At 38.2% G+C, this 21,951-nt stretch overlaps 1 protein-coding gene and 1 pseudogene across 1 annotated transcript; one reads left to right on the top strand and one right to left on the bottom strand.

Moving 5' to 3' along the window:
• Positions 1–3,091: 3,091 nt before the first annotated feature.
• On the top strand, positions 3,092–3,793 carry LOC149817169 (dirigent protein 22 pseudogene; annotated as a pseudogene).
• Positions 3,794–8,921: 5,128 nt separating this feature from the next.
• On the bottom strand, positions 8,922–21,597 carry EMB3129 (GTP-binding family protein). The gene is made up of 9 exons (XM_089987453.1): positions 21,380–21,597; positions 18,923–19,066; positions 18,670–18,786; positions 18,398–18,541; positions 18,229–18,315; positions 16,200–16,315; positions 15,135–15,316; positions 9,460–9,517; positions 8,922–9,375 (listed from the first exon to the last, which is right to left on the bottom strand). Exons 1-9 carry the CDS (start codon positions 21,554–21,556, stop codon positions 9,243–9,245), a joined length of 1,158 nt encoding a protein of 385 aa, XP_089843579.1. The 5' UTR covers positions 21,557–21,597; the 3' UTR covers positions 8,922–9,242.
• Between the last annotated feature and the right edge of the window lie 354 nt (positions 21,598–21,951).

Here is a 21,951-nt window from a genome sequence, read left to right as displayed (position 1 = left end):
CAATTAAGATCCATAATTTTTCAATATAAAAAATATAATCTTACCGGACATGGATGTGGTCCAGTTAATGTAATTCTTATAGGACCCATGTATGTTTTCTCTTATGGCGGGTTTGATTGGACCCGAGTCCTCACCCATTTACATCACTTTAAATCAGATCCGGGTTTGATCTCACCTGGATTGGAACCAGATCTGACCTGTTGACATCCCAATACGTATTAGGTCCAACAGGAAGCCCAGCAAGCAAAAAGGGGTCCATGGGCCATTTCCGAGTGTATTGTATGTACCAACTTTGACATGAAGAAAAACGTGTGGCCGTGTTTGAAAAGGGCAGTGTTTTTTTTGTGGAGGAAAAAGGGCACTATGTTCCAACGGGTTGGATTTTTCAGACATGGTCCCGTTTTCGTGGGAAAAACATAAAGATCAGTTTTCCCTTGAAAGAGATTATGTTCACATTAAAGGGGTTGATTTTAGTCAATGTTGCTTGCTAACTTTTCCCTCCGTGCCACCCTTGGACGGCAAGAAATTGCAAATTTCTGGCTTAATTCTTGATGGAACTGGATCAATAGTGGCCAATTAGTGTTTTTTTTTTCTTAAAAAAATAAAAAACGTGACTTTTTGTGGTTTTTTAAAATGGTAAATATCTATTTCAGACATTGACGCTTCAATTTTTTTTTTATTTTTGTTTGTTCATAAATATTGGTTTTTCTATTTGTTTATTTTTGCTGACAAAAATGAAAAAAAATTAAAAAGTTTTCAATTCCTCACAGGAAAATGAGTTCCCCGTTTTGAAATTTTCTCACTATGACTGGGTCTAACTAGATCCTTTTCCCAAGAACCTAGATTAAAGCGGGCTAGAATATAGGAAAATGGAATTTAAGTTCAAGACTCCATGGAAACTGAAAACAAAATCCAATAAAATTGGATTCAATATTTGGATTTTTTGAAAACTGGGTCAAGGGAAAAGCCTCTCATTACTAACTGGGGTGTGTGTGTGCTCCGCCTGGTTGGTAGGAGCTGTCAGTGCACATCTCCTTGTGGTGAGACGTTGCAGGTTCAAACCCCAGTGGTGTGTTTAATAATAACTGGTGAGGGTCTGTCTAACCCCAGCTTGCCTTTCAAAAAAAAAAAAAACCTCATCACCGGCCATACATTGACAGGTCTCTGGTTGGTAAAACCCATGAGGTTTCTCAGAGTACACCCCCACTTCAAACAATTTTTTTTCTTTTTAGATAAGCAAGCTAGAGTTAGGCAGACCCCACCAGTTATTCAAGTTTTGAACCTGCAACGTCCAACCACAAGGTGGCCTCCTACCAACCAAGTGAAGCCCCCCCCCACTTCAAACATGCATTAAAGGAGCTCCCCTGAGTTTTGTAACCATGATCATCCCATGTTAGGTGACAAACCACGATTGCCTCTAGCCACCAAAGCAGAACCCTTAACAAAAAAAGTCTTTAATTTTGCTAATTTTTAAAATGAAAAAATTTAACTTTTTTTTTTTTGGGGGGGGGGGATCAAAATTTCATTGAAAAAGACATGTTTTAAACCAGAGTTCTGCTAAATTATGCTCCACATACCTCCCTCGGTAGGTCTAGTCAATACATAAACAGATATTTTATTAGAACTAGGTCAAGACTGACCAAGTCAATAGGCACCATGTTGGGACTTGGTTCAGGCTTGTCTTCAAAACTATGGAGTAATGAATGGCTACAAATTGTCGGCAATTTGTCATGAATCAACCATGGGTAGGTCAGCTTCGAACCCCACAACACAAGTTTGAAATTAAAAAGTCACACATGGAATCAATGAACACTGTGATCTTGAATTCACCAAACATTGGGACATTAATTTTCCTACCCCACTCAACACGCTAGACCATTAATTTGTATTTCATACATCTACTTTTGTCTCTTTTCCAAAAGTCACAACATTCTAGAAACCGTGAAAGAGAAAAAGAATCAATGCTTTTCTCACATGTCAAGGAAACTTGGTGGAAAGGAAAAAAGGTAAACTTTTCCTGTTTTTTTTATTTTCATGATATAAGCTTCTGTTTTCTTGAAAATTACCAAACAAAGTCATGTGCAGTCATTAATATTTATTAACAGATAATTCAAATTATAATAAAAATCAAAATTTCAAAATATTTACCCGTTTATTTCTTATGAGGATGAATGAGTATTTTTTTATAGAGTAATGCTAGAGTGGTCCTGCAGTACCTGCTCCCATATACTAGAAATCATGGTTGTAGGTTGTATTTAAACCTTATGAATGTACTCAGACATAGTATATTTATTAGGAATCATGCTTTGGATCATGTTTTTTAAACATAAAATAAGAATTTTTAAGTCATAAAATTTTGATACATTGTGGGTCGTTGATTTTTAAAGGTCTTAAAAACATACATACATATATATATATATATAATCACATGATCAAAAACTTATTTTTTAGTAAATAATGCTTATAGATCATATCTATAGGGTCTTGATCCAATGTTGTCACTATCAGAATCGAGAACCTGTATCATTTGGCCAATGAATCGGCCAATATCGATTCACAAGTGAATCGTTTTGAAACAGCCAAAAAATAATTAAAAAATATTATATGTCAATCAGAATGTGACACGTGTTAAAGCTATTAAAATAATATTAAAATTATAATTTAAAGCTATTTTTATATTTATTAAAAAATAACCGATTTAAGTCAGTAAAGTAGCGATTTTCTGATGATACCATGCCTTTGGGCCCGATACTAACAACATGGGTATGGTAATTAAAAAAAAGTTTAAGAAATTTGAAAATCTAAAGCTTGTATTAAGTGGGAGTAGGTACTTGGGAGCACCTTATCATTACCACTTTTTATATACTTTCAAAGGATAATACAAAAAAAAAATCAAGTTTTTGAAATGATTGATGTTGACTGAAGTTCATTTTTAACAGTTTCAAAGAAACCTGTGATCCATATCATAAATTCCAAAAAGGTTATGCCCGTATTTGTAATTAAGGGGCAAAAGGCGGTCCCAAACGAAATTTTCCGCAGTCGTTCGCTGACCCTCTCTCTATAAATAAAACCCTTCGTCACATGTCTTCACCATAGTTTCACTAGCAAGGCAAAAATGGTTTCCCTTCTTCCAAAAAGCACCATCCCCATCTTCTTATTCATTTGCTTCTTCTTCCTTGCAGCTGTTGGTGCCAAACCAACCCACAAGCATGGAACCCACAGATTACCCAAGGAGAAGATGACCCACCTCCACTTCTACTTCCACGATGTCGTCAGTGGCCGCAATCCGACTGCCATAACCATAGCTGGCGTTCGGAACAGCTCCTCCCTGACCGGGTTCGGCGACGTCGTGATGATCGATGACCCATTGACAGAAGGCCTGGAATTGACATCGAAACTGATCGGAAGGGCCCAAGGGTTCTATGCATCAGCTGGGCTTAAGGACCTGAGCTTGCTCATGGCTGTTAATTATGTGTTCTTGGATGAGAAGTACAATGGGAGCAGTTTGAGTATCCTGGGGAGGAATGCTGCCATGAGCCCACTGAGGGAGATGCCCGTGGTGGGTGGGAGTGGTGCGTTCAGGATGGCTCGTGGGTATGCACTTGCTAAGACTCGTTGGTTCGATGCTAATACTGGAGATGCTACGGTGGAGTACAATGTCTATGTCATGCATTATTAGAGGGGGTCATTCCTGACATAGTGACATCAAATGGCATAGTTTTACGGGTTTTTTCACTTGGCTGCATTTGTCACATTGATTTAGTAATAATAAGTCGTTTTCACTGTTCGACAATTATTGTGTGTACTTAATTTAGTCTCTCTCTCTCTCATATATATATATATATATAAGATGAAGGATTTTCATATATATATAGAGAGAGAGGGAGTAATACATCTATGCTAAAGGCTTTTCATTTTACTTTTAATTAAATTATGACCATACAGATGTCATCTATGTAATTGATTTTATGGGGGATCACCTCTCAATTTTAGCATATGGGTGGGTTTTTATAAAGTTCAAAAAATCAATGGTCTAAAAATTTGTGTGAATGTTCGAGGCTACAAATATCATTTTTTTCATCAAAAACATATAATTAGGTATGAATTCTTGGTAAATCGACCATGCCCAACACATTTATGGGATCAGAAACCACAAAAAAATATACACCTAACAAACCAAAAAAATGTCAAGTTGTTTGCCAAAGTTTTTTTTATAAGCATAACATGTGTGACTTTGGGGGAGGTTTGGTGAGATTTATACCCAATATCCCTTACCGGCCACCATCTGGGCTCTAAGAAAAGAAAATGAATCCCGCATATACCGCTCAGACAAATGGACAATCAATTATTGTACTCGTGTTGGTTATAATCATTTCTTCAAGCTTGAGTGGACAATCAAATGTGCGGTTGGTGATGGGGTGTCCCTTAAGGGCATGTTTGATCCGCCGTTTTCAGCGGGATTTGGACGCAAATCCCGCTGAGAACATCAAAAGCAGACAAATGTTGGACGCGGCGGACAGCATTCTGCACGTCCGCCGCGTCCATAATCCTTTGTAACTTTCGCTCTACCTCCCCCTGTTACAAAAAGAACAGGAACGAAGGGGACGCAAAAAAAAAATGCATCGACCGTCGATGCATCTCTCTCTCCCCGTTCCCTCTCCGGCGACCATCGCTCGACCCCGTTCCCCCTCCGGCCCACCTCACCGGGCACTCGACCCCGGCCAACCTCCCCTGCGTCCCCTGCCTCTCTGTTCCCTCGATTCGCCGGAACCTCCTGTAAACCACCCTTTTGCCTCAGGCTCCACCTCGCTCTCCCCCTGCGATCTCCCTCGCCCCCCTTCTTCCTCGGTTCCCCGGACCACCTGCACCGGCGGAGCCCCTGCGACCCCCCTTGCAGCTTGGTTTCCGGTTTCGTCACCTCTCTGCTCCCTCTACTCGTCGGAACCTCCTGTAAACCCCCCTTTGCCTCAGGCTCCACCTCGCTCTCCCCCTGCGATCTCCCTCGCCCCCCTTCTTCCTCGGTTCGCCGGACCACCTGCACCGGCGTCTCCCCTGCGACCCCCCTTGCAACCTGGTTTTCGGTTTCGTCTCCTTTCTCCGGTGCGGAAGGGAATGCCGCTGCTGCCATACTGAGCCCAACCGCCGCCGCCGTTTGCCTCCGGTGGTTTTTCGGTTTCGCCGGGCGTGGGTTTTCTCCCTCCTCTGCTCTCCGTCTTCTTCCACAAGAAATCTGCGCTTCGATTGTGAAAATTGGGATTCAGATTGTGAATAGGTGTTTCTTATGCAAACAAGCTGCCAAATCCAACCAGCATCTGTTTATAGATTATTTCTTTGTTAAACAATGTTGGGGTTATATTTTTCATAAGTTTGGATGCTCAAGAACTATGCATGGGGATGTGATCACCCTTTTGCAATGGTGGTTCAATAGTGGTGTTCGACCTTCATGGCTGAATCCGTGTTCAAGGCAGTTTTTTCACTTGGTGATTTGGAAAGTTTGGTGTATAAGAAATTCTATTCTTCACAGCTTTAGTGATTATTCTGTTTGAAGGTTTATTAGAGAGATTAAGCAGTGTTGTGAAGAGCATTTACTTGAAGTTGAGCTGGAACGAGGATGAAGAGCAGATGGTGAACTCCTGGGTGAAATTTGGAGTTTTTTCCACTGTTAAGGAGTCTCCTATTAGGCTATGCGTTGATATACATTGTTTCTGTTATGGTGCAGCAGAGTATCAGAACAGCTTATGCTATGCGCGTGCATTCTGGGTTTATCATAGTTGCTGGAGGATTTGTGGCGGCAAGAGTTTTGTATTTTTTCTGAGATTCTGTGTACAACATTGCGGTGGTAAATGGTTGCAGGTATCGTCTAATAACGGAGTCTGGTTATCCAATTGAAATCGATGTTAGACGGACAAAGGTCTTTACAGTTGAATTTATGGAGGCTACAATTTTTTGCTGATCAGGTTCAGGATTATCAAACCAAATTTGTTGTCATTTGTTCAATTGTCTCCAGTGATGGAGAGATAAACCCCCTGATTGATCTGCTTGTGCGACCATTCAGTAAGGGTGCTGAATGCAAGTGAAGGGGATTTAAGCCCAGCCTGTTAATCGAAAAAAAAAAGGAAAAGTAGAATCACAACAAAGTAATGACATATAGTAAATATCAACAACATTGTAATTGATGAATATAAATGGGGAAATCAATAAAATTGAACTCTTATTACAACTTGACTTTTTTGTGATTTTATCATGGTATAGTCGTGATAAATTCAACAAATTACTTTCAATATTTGTGACATACAATAGATTTGAGCAAAAAATCATCAATTACAATGTTGTACAATAGATTTGAAACTTGGCAAAAATTCATGATTTTAGATATAATTTCGCAATTGGATCCATATCCGGGCAAAAAACCATAATAAACTTGTTAAAACATGTAAAATAGTGGATAGATTGGGTCATGTGATCCAAAACGAAGTAATTTGATCCATTATACATGATTGTTCAAGTTGTCCGCACATCATCATCAAACAATGGACATTTAGAACATAGCATTTGAGTACGGTCCAAACAAACATTGCACTTGGAACAATTGTTACGGAACGAACAGAACCAATGTTCTGTTCCATTCTTTTTGTTCATTTTGTCCAACCCTGAACAAGCCATCAAACATAAGCCTATCCAAAAATTAAAAAAGATTTATATCCATGTTTTTATTTGAAAGACAAGCTGAGGTTAGGCAGGCCCCTACCAGTTATACAGCTATACCATTGGGTTTTGAACCTGCAACATCCCAACACAAAGTGATGCATACTAGCTGCTCCTACTTACGGGACAAGCGTAAACACAAGGTGATTTATATCCATGTTGTAATAATCTCTTCACACTTTCATGTCTTGCGGCGAAGCTGAAGCTGAGTATACATACTTGTTGGCGAACAAGAGAGATTTGGAGTTTTTATTCTAATGAGCTCATAAGTGAGTGAGGTGGTTTTCTCCGATTACCAAAAAAAAAAGGTTTACACTTGATGTGAGCATTGTGTGTGTCTCTCGGAGTTGATAATGTTTGTTGAATTGCTAGATGTACCAAACATTCTGGTTTCTTCTAATCTGAATAAATCTTGAGGCATTATAGTGTGCCTCAGGCCGATCAGCTATAATAATCGAGTTTCACAAATTAACCCTCTTGTTTTTTTGGGATAACTTGGGAAGATCACAACACTTGCTCAATAACTCGTTGATATGAAAATCCTTGGTTCCCACCAATGGGGGCTCCACGTGGTTTGTAGGAGTTGTCAATGCACATCTCCTTGTGGTGAGGTTCAAACCCCAGTGGTATGTTGAATAATAAAAAAGCAAAAACAAAATGACTGTATTGTACGACAAATATGACATGTTTTTCGAAATATCTCAAAAATTTCGTTATTTTTCTCATGTCTAAAATCGTAAATACCTAACTTTACTATGACCTTTTTTAATCTTCGCTTGTGTAGAAATGACAAAGTTTGTGTGATATATCGCTTCGCTCCTCGGGTAACGCAAACTCCCACTTAAAAAAGAGTTTCACAAGTTTTTTTGGTGGACATCACAAAGGTTACATAAAATTATGTGTGAACCTCGTGTTAATCTCAAACTTTAAAACATCGCATATACCTGATGAAGTTCGCACATATGTCACAAAATTTACATAAAATTATGTGCAAATCTCGTGTTACTCTCAAACTTTGGAACATCGCACATACTTGATGAAGTTCACACATATGACATGAAGTTCACACATATGACATGAAGTTCACATAGAATTATGTGCGAAATAGTTTAAAATAAAAATTGAAACACCGTACTCCAAAGCTCTTTTCACATAATTTTTTAGGATTCTTTATGGTCCCCGACTAGTGGTCCCCAACTTGCTTTCTGGCGGTGACTTTTTTTGCAATATTTTTGGCAATTAATTTGTCAACTATTTTAGCGAGACTTCATCCTCGAGTATTCTGGAATCATCACTGACGATTTTTTTGGGTAAGCACATATTTAATGGTTAAACATGTTATAATTTTTTCAAACACAACTTTTTCATTTGTTTCGATGATTTGTATGCTTCTATTCTATCCTTCAGTTTTGTTGTTTATATGTTGTGGATCTTGTATAATAAACATTGCATGTTGGGCACAATGTTTGTTTTTGTTGTTGTTTCCTTAACGATTTGGGTTTTGGTCATGTGTCTTTGTTGCCCGCATATTTACATATATTCTGTCTTAATTTGTTTAATACAATATGCAAACTGAGAAGATTATGTCGGAGGGATCCACATCCAGATCATCTTCTACTATTGCAGTACAACAGAAGAAGCTAAAGAATAAAAATTATGAACTGGGTCATCCTTTATAGTATGAAACAAGGAGCTTGCTTAACACATGGATAAAGAGAGAGCCACATCTAATGCCAAGAGTCCACGTGTTCGATATTTTTTATGAAAAAGGCACCCTTCATAAACTCAGAAAACTACACTCAAACACTTAGCAGAAAATACAAAAAAAGTTGGCCAAACAACAACTAATAGTTTCATAGTGGCTAGTTGTTAATACAAAGAAAAAAAAAAACGAGTCTTTTGGAAGGAACCTCACCTTTTCCATGTTTAGTTTCATAGTGAACGTCAAGTACTCTCCTGGCTTGTCTCTTTCAGATTTTAGAGACGGGGTGAAACACTTGAAAGTTGAGGCTAGTCAACTTGACTTTGGCTTTGGTTTTAGACTTGCATTTTGATCAATGACAAAGTCGAGCGTGTATTTCTTTGATCGTGCATGCAGTCAGTTGAACATTTTATTAACCTAACCAATCCATTGGTATACGGCAAGTATTTTGATATCAGCACTCAGCAGACCTTCCCTTTTCTTTTTACGATACCTTTTAGGCAACAGCACCACCTTAATTTATACTTCTTTTTGATATTTAATGAGAGGAAAACCCCGGTTAAATGATGAGGATCATGAAGAAAATGACACGCCATATGGCCCACCCTTAAGCAGTTAAAATTCATTGGCCGCCTTGCTCACTCAGTAGGAAGCTTTCTGCTTCAGCATCACAGTAAGAAACACAGCCTGAGTATCGAGCTCTCGCCGTCCTTCAGCTTGAATGCCTGAAGCTGACCCCTCTAAACTATAATCCAAATTAATTTTTTATACAACTTACAAAATATACAGGACAAGCCTCCGGAATAACAGGACGGCAGAAAGACCTAACAACTCATCAAACAAGTCTATTTGGGGGTCTCTCAAGCGCAAACCAACCAAACTTCCCCTTCCTATAGTCTGTCAATATTCGAAATGCTGACTGGTTTGCATCTCCATTGAACAATTGAAGTGAAAGCTTCTCCACAAATCTGCCAGTGGGATGCAGAATAACTTTGAAAAAAGGAACAAGCGGGCAACATAGAAAGTCTTTAGCAGAAGAGCATAAATCATACATTTTACCACAGAAAGCATCTGCATCAATCCCGTAACGGTTGTAAAGAGCCTTTGAACCTGCAGGAACGTTCAATTTGCAACGAGTAAAAACAAAGTCACAAGCTAGAAAGATCAAGCATGTGGTATCCAAGATCATAACTGAAGCCTTTGACGTATCTGTCAAGTGATTAACTTGTGACACAAAATAAAAAATCAACAAATTGTTTGCAGTCACCAAACTCTTTTATATGGAATCCCATGATAAAATCATCCAGTCAGGCAAGGGAACAAGTGATGCACAAATTAAGATTACGTAGTAACTCACAGGTATGCCACAACTGAAAAAACAAAAATTCCTTCATCATTTCCATATTTAGCATTTCACTAGCGACTTGGACAAGAAAGTTGGAAGCATTAGGATTTCCAAATTCAGCATTTTTTGTCATTTGTTTTCCAAACTAGACTGCTTCAAGAATAACATGTTTTTCTTTAGTTATGATCGATCTGCTTCCATTTAAAAATTTCTACTGATTATGAAACATTGCACAGGCTACAGATGAAAATGTGCACTTGGTGATTTGATTAAGAAACAAAAACTAAATTAATGTGGCCAGGCCTCATTTGGATGACTTCTGTTTTAAAGAGGACTTTTGGTTGGTTCATTTTTCAGGGCCAATTTCCCCCATCCTATTTTCCAGATCGTGATCCGGTTACTGGATGACAATATATCAATTCTTTCTGCAGAAGTGCTCTCTCTCTCTCTCTCTCTCTCTCTCTCTCTCTCTCTCTCTCTCTCTCTCTCTCTGTTCATGACTATCATCATGATCTTTTCTTTCTTTCTCTCTCTCTCTGTCCAATCAATATCACCATTATCTTCTTTTTTATTGTTCATGACTATCATCCTGATCTTTTCTTTTTCCCCATCATTGCCACCATCAGTCATCAACACCAGCACCATCATCATAATCATCACCATTAGATGACCGCGTGGCCAGTGGGGTGGTTGTGAAGCTATGTTACCGCAACATGGCACCTTGCCATACTGGTACCTGGACAAGGCATTTGCCGTGTCCTGTATTATATTATATTATGTATTATATTTTAAATATATAATATATATTTTAGATATATAATATATATTTTTCAGTATATATTTAGCCGTGTCCCCGTACCTACATTTTTTGGAATTGCCGTGTCGTACCCTAAGTACCTGTACCCGCACCCGTACCCAGGTGACATAGTTGTGAAGGTGCTGAGATGAAGGCACTGGATCAAACCCCACTGGCGCACGGGTGTGTCCATAGCTTTCAGAGGTGGTCTACCTAAGACAGTGTGGTCGTGGGGCTCCACCCAGGGTTTTCCTCACTTTGGCGAGGGTTCCTTGTCATAAAAAAAACATAATCATCACCATTATGATCACTATAACACGACCATCGTGATCAACTAGATTTTGCTTTTCTGTGCAAGAGTTTCTGAAAGCATCTTGGAACTATTTGGTTGTATTCACACATCTATGGTCCTCAGGCATATTGAATACGCAAACCCTCAACTTTGATTTCTCTTGTTTTAATTGCTCTTCTCCATTTGACCACCACAGGTCTGGAAACCTTTGGACACTTTATTTCTTGATTCTCTCCTTAACAAACATAAAATGTCCATCTGTATTGACACACAGGACTGTTTACATCAATGTTAATACATGATGTGATTCACTTAGGTTTTCCAGAAATTGTATAAAAATGCAAACTTAATCACAAATCTTCTCATTATTCTGCAAAGACACCAAGAAATACCTAGCATAGGATCTTCACAAATTCAATGATTGCTTCAAGTGGACCACTTCCTTATCTACTCTCTGGGACTTTCAGGTCATAAGGTAAATGCAGCAGGAAGAAAAAAGAGGAAAAGGCTTCGGCCAGAAAAACAAACTATAGCTTCAAACCAAGCTGACATATGCTCTGGAAGATTCGGTCCATGAGAGAATTGTGAAGGAGAAACATGGGAGTGAGATGGTGAAAAAACAGCTAGATACCTTCATTTAGCTATATATACGTGTGTGTGTGTGTGTGTGTGTGTGTGTGTGTGTGTGTGTGTGTGTGTGAGAGAGAGAGAGAGAAGCCTCTGGTGTGGATGTGCACACAGTATCAATGAGTTGAAATGAGCAATATCTTATTGCTTCATGTTCTTTTAAGTGACCTTATAAATATGATCTACATTATTTGGTGGGGATGACTTTTGATTCACTAGAATCCAGTGTATGTACAGGCTTTTTTGGTGATTCAAAAATCAACAGCCACAAATGCACCAATTTTTCACAACTTAAAAAGTTTTTTTTCAGGAAAAACATGATCCAAGGGTCAATCTCTAACAAATTGGCTATGCTGAAGACATCTGCAGGGTCAGATTGAGTCAAAACAACTTACACCTATGAGTTTCAACCTATGTCACATGGGTGCAGGTGCGGGCGGGTGCAGGTGCGGGTGCGGGTGCGGGTGCGGGTGCGGGTGCAGGGGTGCGGCACTTTCAAAATATTTGGGTGCGGGGGTGCAGCAAAAATATATATAAATAAATAAATAAATATATATATATATATAATCCAAAAGTTGGACATAAATGACCCTGGGTGCGTTAACCGCACCCAGGGTCAGGTTGACCGCACCAGGTGCTGCACCCGCGTCGCGTCGACGCGGGTGCGGCACCCAGTTGGCCGAGTCCCTGTGACATAGGTTTCAACTCACTGATACCATATGGACATCCGCACCAAAGACTTATCCACACACACACACACACACACACATATATATATATATAATGTATATATATATATATGAAGAATAGAGAAAAAATCAAAGTAACCTTACAAAGAAAACAAAAGTTACATCAGGTAAAGTCAACAAAACTTGAGATCTATGACTTAATAGCTTTGATTGGCTTCAACAAAAGGATAAAAAATTATAGAAATGCACCAAAAACTAATTGGCACTAGAGGTAACAACCAAGGTGCTAATATCTAATATTCTGTAGATGAACATCAGATGTCACCTATAGATACCAACCAACCTGTGCATAAATAAGGAGAAATTTACAAGTAATATCCTAATGAAAAATCTCAACAGATATGCAAACATATTAGTATTGAGACGTGACCCAGGTTCCGGATCTAGGTTAATCTAGCTGGATCCAGATCCGGGTAGACTTGTTATTTCATGTATTTGTTTAATTTCTATTTTAGCCCTTTCCTGTATTATATTTGTGTAACTGATCAGGGTATTCTTGTAAAAACTGAATGTATCCATAATCACTCGTATATATGCCATTGATCTCATGGTACTCCCATATCGGGAAATGTGAACTGAGAAATCCCTCTACTCATGTGACTCTTCTCTTCTTCTCTTGGATATGCTGCTGAAATCTATTGATACCCAAATATGATATGGTATCATACTCACAAATATCAGAATCCAGGATCATGTATTTGAAGCAGGAGTTCCAGACCCTTAAGAAGGGTTCTATGTCAGTAATAGAATTTTTGAAGAAGATGAAAGTTATTACTGATCAGTTAGCTATGGTTGGCAGAGAGGTTTCGGCAAAAGAACAAGGTGCATCAGATTCTTAGTCGTCTGGGGCCAGAATTTCACGTTCTCGCAACTACTCTTCTTTATCAGTCTACTCCATTCACCTTTGAGGAGTTAAGGTCGAAGTTGCTATACAACAAGATGTCTCTTACATCTCTTATTAGAGATTCAACAAAGCCAACATATTCACATGATGTCTTAGTCACTAGAGTGTTTCGAGGTCGTGGTTGAGGCTTCTTTCGTGGTGGAATTCTCCCAATTCCTAATATGCCTCCTAATGCTAGCATCCAAAGCAAAATTCCCACATGCTAATCTCTAAAAAATCCGGTAACATACAGGCAAATTAATGGTTTAAAGATGATCCTAGGTAGAATTCCGAGGCAGCCACTTTCTGGGGATTTTGCTTCCGAGTTTGAAAAATGCTAAAAAAGAAGAGGACAGAAGAATGTTATGCGCCATGGTTAAGTGAGCGGCTCTTCCCAAGTCCCAAGCATAATTCAGAATTTGAAGCTTCAGAAACAGTTCTAGAGTAGAGGATGGAAGAGAGCGTTGATGCAAGCTTCTTGTTCATGATTTGAAAGTTCTCCTTTAGATATTCAAAGGCACTAATTTTACAAATTATCCCTAGATCATTCCTTGTTCACCCACAAAGGTGAAGACTATATGACGGTTTTACTCATTTATGTGGACAATATCATTGTTACAAGTAGCTCAGAAGACATTTAGCAAGAGATTCAAAATGAAAGATCATGGTAATTTAATGTGTTTCCTTTGTGGTGAAGTTGATAGAAACAAGGATGGTCTTGTCTCAACGCAGCATAAATATACTTTGGTTCTTATAAAGAAGAACGGGATGACTGATTGCAAGCCTTTGATGATGCCAAGTTCTATTAATAGGCTTAGCATAAATAATGGAGAATTATATGAAGATCCCACGAAATACAGGAGTATAGCTGGTATGATGCAGTATCTTACTTTTACTCGACCAAATGTAGTTTATGTTGTGAATCAGGTATCCCAATTCATGTATCAGCCTAAAATAGGTCATATGGAGGTTGTAAAGAGAATCTTTCGCTAGGGAATTATTGGTGATGGAGTTCACTATAAAAAAGGATGCAAGGAGAATACATGCTTACAATAATGGCCTTTACGGATGTTGATTGGGTAGGTGATCCAGATAATAGGAGATCAATGTCAGATTATTGTGTTTTTGTAGGTGAAAATGTTTCTTAGTCCAGTCAGAAACAAAAGGATGTTGCATGATAAAGTACGGAGGCTGAGTACCGTACAATAACTGCAGCATCCTCGGAGCTAACATGGATAAGACATTATGCGATCTGAATGAAAAAGTTCCCAGATCTATTTTATTCTGTGACAACCAAAGTATGATTAAGATTTCATTGAATCATGTGCATCATGGCAGAACCAAGCATATAGAAATCGATCAGCACCTTATCAGAAGAAAAATAGAAGATGGAGAGTTCGAAGCAAGGTTTATTGGAACATAAGATCATTTGGCCGACTTATTCACTAAGGGCCTAACCAAGCAAGGTTTTGACATTTAAAATCCAAGTTGTCCATGGCAATTACCATGTACAACATGAGGGAGGCTATTGAGACGTGACCCAGGTTCCTGGGTTAATCCAGACGGATTCAAATCTGGGTAATGTATTTGCTTAATTTCCATTTTACCCCTTTCCTGTATTATATTTATGTGTAACTGATCAGGGGTATTCTTGTAAAAATTGAATTTATCCATAACCACTCATATATATGCCATTGATCTCAAGGTACTCCCATATTGGGAAACATGAATTGCGAAACCCCTCTACTCTTGTGGCTCATCTTTTTTTCTCTTGGATATGCTGCTGAAATCTAGTTATACCCAAATCTGATAATTAGGTCTAAAAAAGTGCAAGAATCAGAGTCTAAACAAAAATACTTTCTCTAATAGATACTCATCAATTAATCCTTAACAATCTGCCACATTTTTTATATACACCAGTGTCCGGCTTAGAGAATGAATTTGTTCGTTTCTAACTCAAGCCAAAACAATTCGTCAAAATCAGACAAATGAAAGGAAGCCATTCAGTTAAAATTAAAAAAGAGAAATTGCATACCAATTTCTGGGTGCTTCTTTAACAATTGCACAAGGATTGCAGCCACATCGGAGACATCATAAGATCTCTCTCCAATGTCATCACATATTGCCAACTTGATAGCAGCTGCCTGGTCATTAATACGCATGGGTAATATGCCAGGAGAATCAAGCAACTCTAGATCTTTGCCAAAACGAACCCACCTTTAACAGGGAAAATAGTTAAAATGACAGTAAGCACTATTGGTACATTTAAGAATGATTTCAGTAAAAAATGACAAATATTTTGCACCAGTAACTAGCATCCTACAAGCCTTACATGAAGTTCAATTTTCCAGACATTGACAATTCAGAGTGAAGTGCATCAATTTCCTTCCTAAGGTGCGAATAGTTTCAACTAGTTAAATCGGGAAACTATTAGCCAGAGTTTGACTTCATATAACGCAGAGACCTGGAGGAATAAGGTCAAGGTAATCTAGGTTCCAAGCCTGGTAGACCTAGCTTTCAAACTGATAGAAACCCTGGATTCAACACCTCTCAATCAGGGATGCAAAGAAGTGAGAATTCCAACCTAGGTCCAACCTGTATTCTTGGGATTGGAATTGGATAGTATACATAAAAATCTGGGTTATATTCAGAACAAATATTGTCCGGTCTATTTGGTTCCAGGTCAGAATAAGAAAAAAAATATTGTCAGATCCGGTCAGAATCAGGTCTAATGTGACCTGTTTATTCTTAAGACTTAAAAATCAATAGATTGTACCCATTTTCAGCAGACCCAGTACCACAGGATTTCACATCTTTAATGGATCAGGAACTTCATTATGAGATATGAATTCTATCACTATCGAGAAATGGATACACAACCCATATCTGACCAATTTGCATTCCTACTCTCAACATCTCGAGAGCAATCAAGCCAAAGAATGAGCGGAAGTTTTTGAAATCACTTGTTGAAAAGCAGATATGTGCAACCAAATTAGTTCTTTTACACTTGTAAATTCCTTTTGTTCCAGTGATACAAAAAGGAATACTTCAAAAACAGCATCTATTATTGGTTTACAAGTTTAACTAGTAGAAAACTAACTTTAATTCTCTTGTAACACCAGGCCTGGGTGCTGCCAGACACATTCGTCGCTTTAGAAGACGGTTAACTAAAGAGGATTTGCCAACATTTGGATAACCGACCACTCCAGCACGAACCTGTTCCACATTAAACGCCAATATATCATAGGAGTGAAAGCAACTTGTAAATAAACTCCATTGAAGAAGGTAATAACATGAAGAAAAGAGAAACACCACCCAGAGTAACAACATTTTATATGTTTCTTGGACATAACTTTCAAAATCTATGACCAAGCCATTTTCAGCACAATTTTTCGTTATTAGTTATCCATAAATGCGACCTGGAATAATATACCACCTAGTTGATGGTGTGTTTCCATCTGGATAGCAGAATGTTAGAGCATCAATCATGCTCCCAAATGGTTGCAGCATGAAGAAAAAGCCAGAATGTTACCCATATAGAAGTAGCTAATCACTATAGTAGCAACACCACAGAAATATCTTTCAGTCCGAAAAGACCGTCTACACATCTCATGTTTCAGCCAAAATCAGAACTACCGATAATTCATATCCAGTTTTTCATTCTACTTAAATTTACAACATCAACCTTCTAAAATCTTTCATTTCCATACAAAAAATAAAAAAGCATACAATAGATCGAACATAGATGTATCCACTGAAGACAAAAAAAAGGATCAGATGTGGAGAGGCGATATGAAAAAACACCAAGGTGACCGAGGTTATAGCACTGGACAGGAAGGACTGAAGAAATAGGACTCATAGCGCTGACTCCATGTAGTTGGGTCAAGGTTTCATGGTGATGCTGAGGATGATGATGATCTAAAGCTTCCCCATCTAGATGTGACCAGGCCTGATGATGATAATAAATAATGTGGATAAATGCCAGGTCAAAACTTCCCTCCAGTGCATAATCCAATGCCAAATCCTGCACAATGGCCTTGGTACATCTTTTTTTCAGAAATTACAGACAATGTGGATGATGACAAACAATGTGGATAAAAGCCTGGTTAGATTTCCCCTAATGCTTAAGCCAATGACACATCCTACATTGTACAGACACAAAAGGAAATTCCTAAACTGCCTTCATACATCTTTTTTGAGAAACAAACTGCCTTCCTACATCTTAAGGACATAAAACTAGAGCCTGTTCATGCATGGCCTATAGTTTTGGGTAAAAACCTCACATGCGACAATTTGCAAGAACATGGCAATGCATTGGCTTCTCCATGCTAACTTTTACAACAAGCAAGGGAGTAAAGACAACTTTTTTGAATGCATGCATGTTAAAAATTGTGCTTAGCCTGTTAAGAATAATGTTTTCAGCCTCGGGTTGGATGTTCACTCCTTGTCTTTGGCCCATTGGATCAGGCATAAAAATTTGGACTTGGCAGCTTATTTGCTATGCAATATTGGTACTTCAGGGAGGCTCCCATGCCTGTGGTGACATGGGTATGGGTACTGGTAAGTTAGGGTATGAATCAGACCAATTTCGGATCTGGTCCTAACCAAGAATTAACCTATTTTTTGTTTTACATGCAGTGAATGTCTGGTCAAAATGAGGGGTCATTTTCATCCATTTTAAGGTGCATCAAGGGTTTATTTTCATTCGTTCTTATATATATATATATATATATATATATATATATATATATATATATATATATATATATATATATATATATATATATATATATATATATATATATATATGTGTGTGTGTGTGTGTGTGTGTGTGTGTGTGTGGATAAATGCAAGGAGAACACATTTAATAATCTATAGGGTACAATACAAGAACATCCATGGAGCTACATGTATATGTTCATGCCTGCACCATTTTGCAAAACAAATAACTTCAATTTTAGAAACTCATGAGTCATAACTCTTAATGCTATAAAAAATTCTATTGAAAGTAATGTGAACAACAGTATTGCAACATACTCATACTCATCTAGCTACAAATATATGTATGTTGGTGCCTATTTTATCACAGAAAACAAATGATTTCAACATCAGAAATTCATGAGCCTCACTGGACGTGGGAGAAGTCCTTTTTGTCTACGCTTGACATTCACACCAAGAGCTAATGACTTTGCCAGCCTTCCAAGCTTCATGGTTCCCTGTAATTAAACCTCCAAATGAGCACAGGACTCACCTATCTACCTGTATAAACTACAAAAAGAAACAATTGATGTACGATACCATTCCAAGCTGCCCATTGGCGAAAACCACCTTTATTCCTTGCCTTGCAAAATATGTAGCCCATGCATTTCTATCTGCAGATGATATCATGTCTTCTCTGTTCAAAACTAAAATCTTTTTTCGGTTTCCAAGCCATGCATCCATCTAACAAGAAAAACCAATAACTAAGAAATCTTAGTATAGGCATATATGAAAGATAAAACATACATCTGTACATGCTAAACAGAAAACCATAGTTAGCACATCCATCAATAAGGGCTTCAGATGCCCACCTGTGGATGACTTGTTGACATAGGAATTCTTGCATCTCGAACCTCTATCACAACATCCATCAACTTAAGTTGCTCCTTCAGTTCTTTCTCAGCTTTTGAAATATGACCTGGATACCACTGCAAACAACCTCTCTTTAGATGATATAGGATTTTGAGCAGAAAGAGCAGCAAGGAGTCTATCACAGTCATGTTTTTGCATCACAACCTACAACCATGAACAGAATCACCACAAAAGATGGAACTTTTTGTATACCTGTATAGGGCGCAAGGATTTTGTCCAGTGATAAAGATCAGCATCTAGATCAACCCAATCAGTATTTGTTTGGCAGCTCAATGATGCATAGTTAAGGTCAGGTCTCTCTACAGGTTGCCAACTTGGAGACCTTCCCCCAGGAATCTGCAGTATGATATGTCATAACCTTTGTGAGTAGACCTTACAAGGATCTATGAGAACAAATGTCAACAATCAGATCAATAACACATATATAGCATACATATCAGCTGGTATGAAGGTACACATTACTGAGAAGAAATCACCGTTCTTTTTCTTTTATTTGTAGAGAGAGACCCTACTGATGTGATCTACATGGTTTGTTTAGTAAAAAATGGTCACCAGATCATGCATTTGTGATGTGTAAGCAGATTTATCAAGGGGTTAAAACATCAAGAGACTCTAATGTACTAAAATTTACAACTTTAAAATGTCTTTTTAGGCTGGAAAATATATGATCCAAGATCATGTGTACTATCTACACATCTATGTGGTCTCTCTCTCTCTCTCTCTCTCTCTCTCTCTCTCTCTCTCTATATATATATATATATATATATATATATATATATATATATATATGTCAACCTGGATACAAGGCAGATGTGGCATGAAAAGAAGAGTTCCCCTTACATATGGAATTGGATGCAGTCCAGTAGATCCAAAGGTATAAAACTCTAGGAGCTCACCACTAGAGAAAAGTTTTATCACTACTGCAATAAATGATCATATGGAACCCAAAAAAACATCCAACATAACTGAAATGTTCAGATTTCGCACTAAGTTTAATATTAAATTACATTGTGAATCTTGCCATATAAATTATAGATTTCAGAACGGTAAGTATAGTGTCACTCTAAAACAGGATCTGAGCTATCATAAGCAGATTGAAATATTACTCCAAATTGACAACTCTTCAAAAGCATATAAAGAAATTGACATTCTTAGATATTATAGAATGCCAAGAGTATTCTCGCGCCATTCTTTTTCCTTTTTTCTAATCGAAAGAAGAAAGAGCTGCATAATAGAGGGAATATAATGCAAAAAAAAGAGGAAAAAGAAGTCCATGATATAGTAAATGCATTATGGATTTTAAACAAGAACTATTGGGGTGATGTGGCTTTGTCTTGCCACATAAGACATGGGGCCACTTAGAGTCTCTCTCCTATATTACTAAAAAAACCCAAATAGAATCATTCTCCTATGTTACCAAGGAAACCTCATTGAGGGTTTGTTTTGAAAACATAGTGTGAGACCTCTATATATAGAAGTATAGAAGGTGGTTTCAAGGTGTGAATTTCAAGAGTGGTTCTTTGAGGGTTCTTGTTCTCAAGGTGTGAAGGGCTGCTTGTTCAGATTGCAACAAGGGTTCGGTGTCTTGTGTGCTTGATTACTCTCTTGTTCTTTCATTGCATCGTATGTTTGCACGCTTCCAGAGCCCTCCAAAACTTCACCCAACTCTAAACAAGAGGGAAAAATACCCACAAAAATTACTCTCAGGAGAGTTAAGCCATAGTATAAACCTCATCAATTATTCAACAACCTTGTCCATTGACACATACCTAGATGAATATTGTTCACAAAAGCTCGAATTTCAAAAAATTCTACATATTTGGTGTCTCCAGATTCAATTACGTGAATATGCTATGCATTTCTTCAAAGGCACCAGTTCAACTTTTAACCACCATATGGTTACCCCACCAGTCAAAGCATATGCCCCAGTTTCATTTACTTCATCAAGAATAAAATTAGTCACTATCCAACATGAACCCTAAAACCCCACACATTGAAAAGGAATGGCAATCATTGTATAAAGCCTCCCAACCAGGAGACTGGTTTTTCAAGACGACCAAGGGGATGGGTTCTGCATGTACTAATCAGCATCCATACCCCAGAAAAACTCTAAGCGGGGCTGTTAGGATGGACCCACTTGTCAAGAAAAGCAGGTTAGCTTGGGTCATTTCATCATAGAGCAAAACACAACGTCCCAAATTATCCCATTTTTCTGGATAAATGGATGCCTCAAAACTCCCAAATTGTCAGACCAAATCATAATACTAAAACCAACATTCCTAAACAAGCAATTTCAGTCTTCTGCTTCAGAAAAATCCATGTCCATGACACCCATCATCCAATAAACCCAACAAGATGGTTGGGTAGTGAAGAAACCGAACTCACAAACCATCATGCCAAATTCAAGACCACAGTTTTCTCATCATTTCAATTTTCCCAGTTTAGTAAAAAGAAACACCAACTTCTCGGTTTACAGTAAGATACAGGTAAATTAACAAATAACAAAAAAAAAGAAAAGACTCTCTTTTCATATGGACAACATAAGGAAGAGATCAATACCATCAGAGTAGAGAGATTGAGTAGCTCTGAAAATGGTAAACAAAAATTCAAATGAAGAAGACGAGATCAAAGAAAGAACAAAGAAGCCACCTGAACTATGGTGGTCGATTGAGCAGAAACAGCGGCTGCCCGAACTTTGAGAGCAAATGGACATCGATTATTATCGAGGGAAGGAGGGCGGGTGTTCTTCTTCTCCCCACGTCTTGGTGAGTTATGAAGCGTTCCAGCAGAAGGAAGCAAGGAGACAGAGATCTGAGCCACCGCCATCACTCAGCTTCCCTTTGGCAGCTGCCAATGGCAACACTACCAAGATTTTCTTGCTTTACTCTTTTAAGGATTGCAACCTATTGGCCTCGTCACGAAGACACGAGGACGCGAGATTCGATTCGAAAGTTCGATTTTTTTGGAAAGTAGGACACGGATTTTTGCATTTTTTAAACGATAAAAGCGTTTTTTTATATTCTAATATTAAAAAAATGCATTTGATTAAAACTATATTTTAAAATATTAAATAATATTAAAACTGTCATCCTTGAGTGCCAGTATCCGGCTCTGTGTCTGAGTGTGTTTGCGTTCGGTTAGGGGTGTCAATGGGTCGGACCCAGGTAGAACCAGACTTGAACTCGATTTTTGGGTACGGTCGGGTTCTGACTCGAGTTTAA

Source organism: Nuphar pumila, chromosome 14, assembly GCF_984573655.1.
Source record: "Nuphar pumila chromosome 14, dmNupPumi1.hap1.1, whole genome shotgun sequence".
Classification (NCBI taxonomy): domain Eukaryota; kingdom Viridiplantae; phylum Streptophyta; class Magnoliopsida; order Nymphaeales; family Nymphaeaceae; genus Nuphar; species Nuphar pumila.
Note: the sequence above shows the minus strand (reverse complement) of the source record. Positions and strands in the feature narration are given on the sequence as shown.

What these genes read in the sequence shown, in the direction of transcription:
- EMB3129 (XM_089987453.1), bottom strand. Translation starts at nt 21,556, where the DNA reads ATGGCGGTGGCTCAGATCTCTGTCTCCTTGCTTCCTTCTGCTGGAACG. An exon ending in TGTCAACAAGTCATCCACAG is followed by an intron (nt 18,542 to 18,669) that starts GTGGGCATCTGA and finishes TTTTCTTGTTAG; the next exon opens with ATGGATGCATGGCTTGGAAA. An exon ending in GATGCTTTCTGTGGTAAAAT is followed by an intron (nt 9,376 to 9,459) that starts GTATGATTTATG and finishes TCCCACTGGCAG; the next exon opens with ATTTGTGGAGAAGCTTTCAC.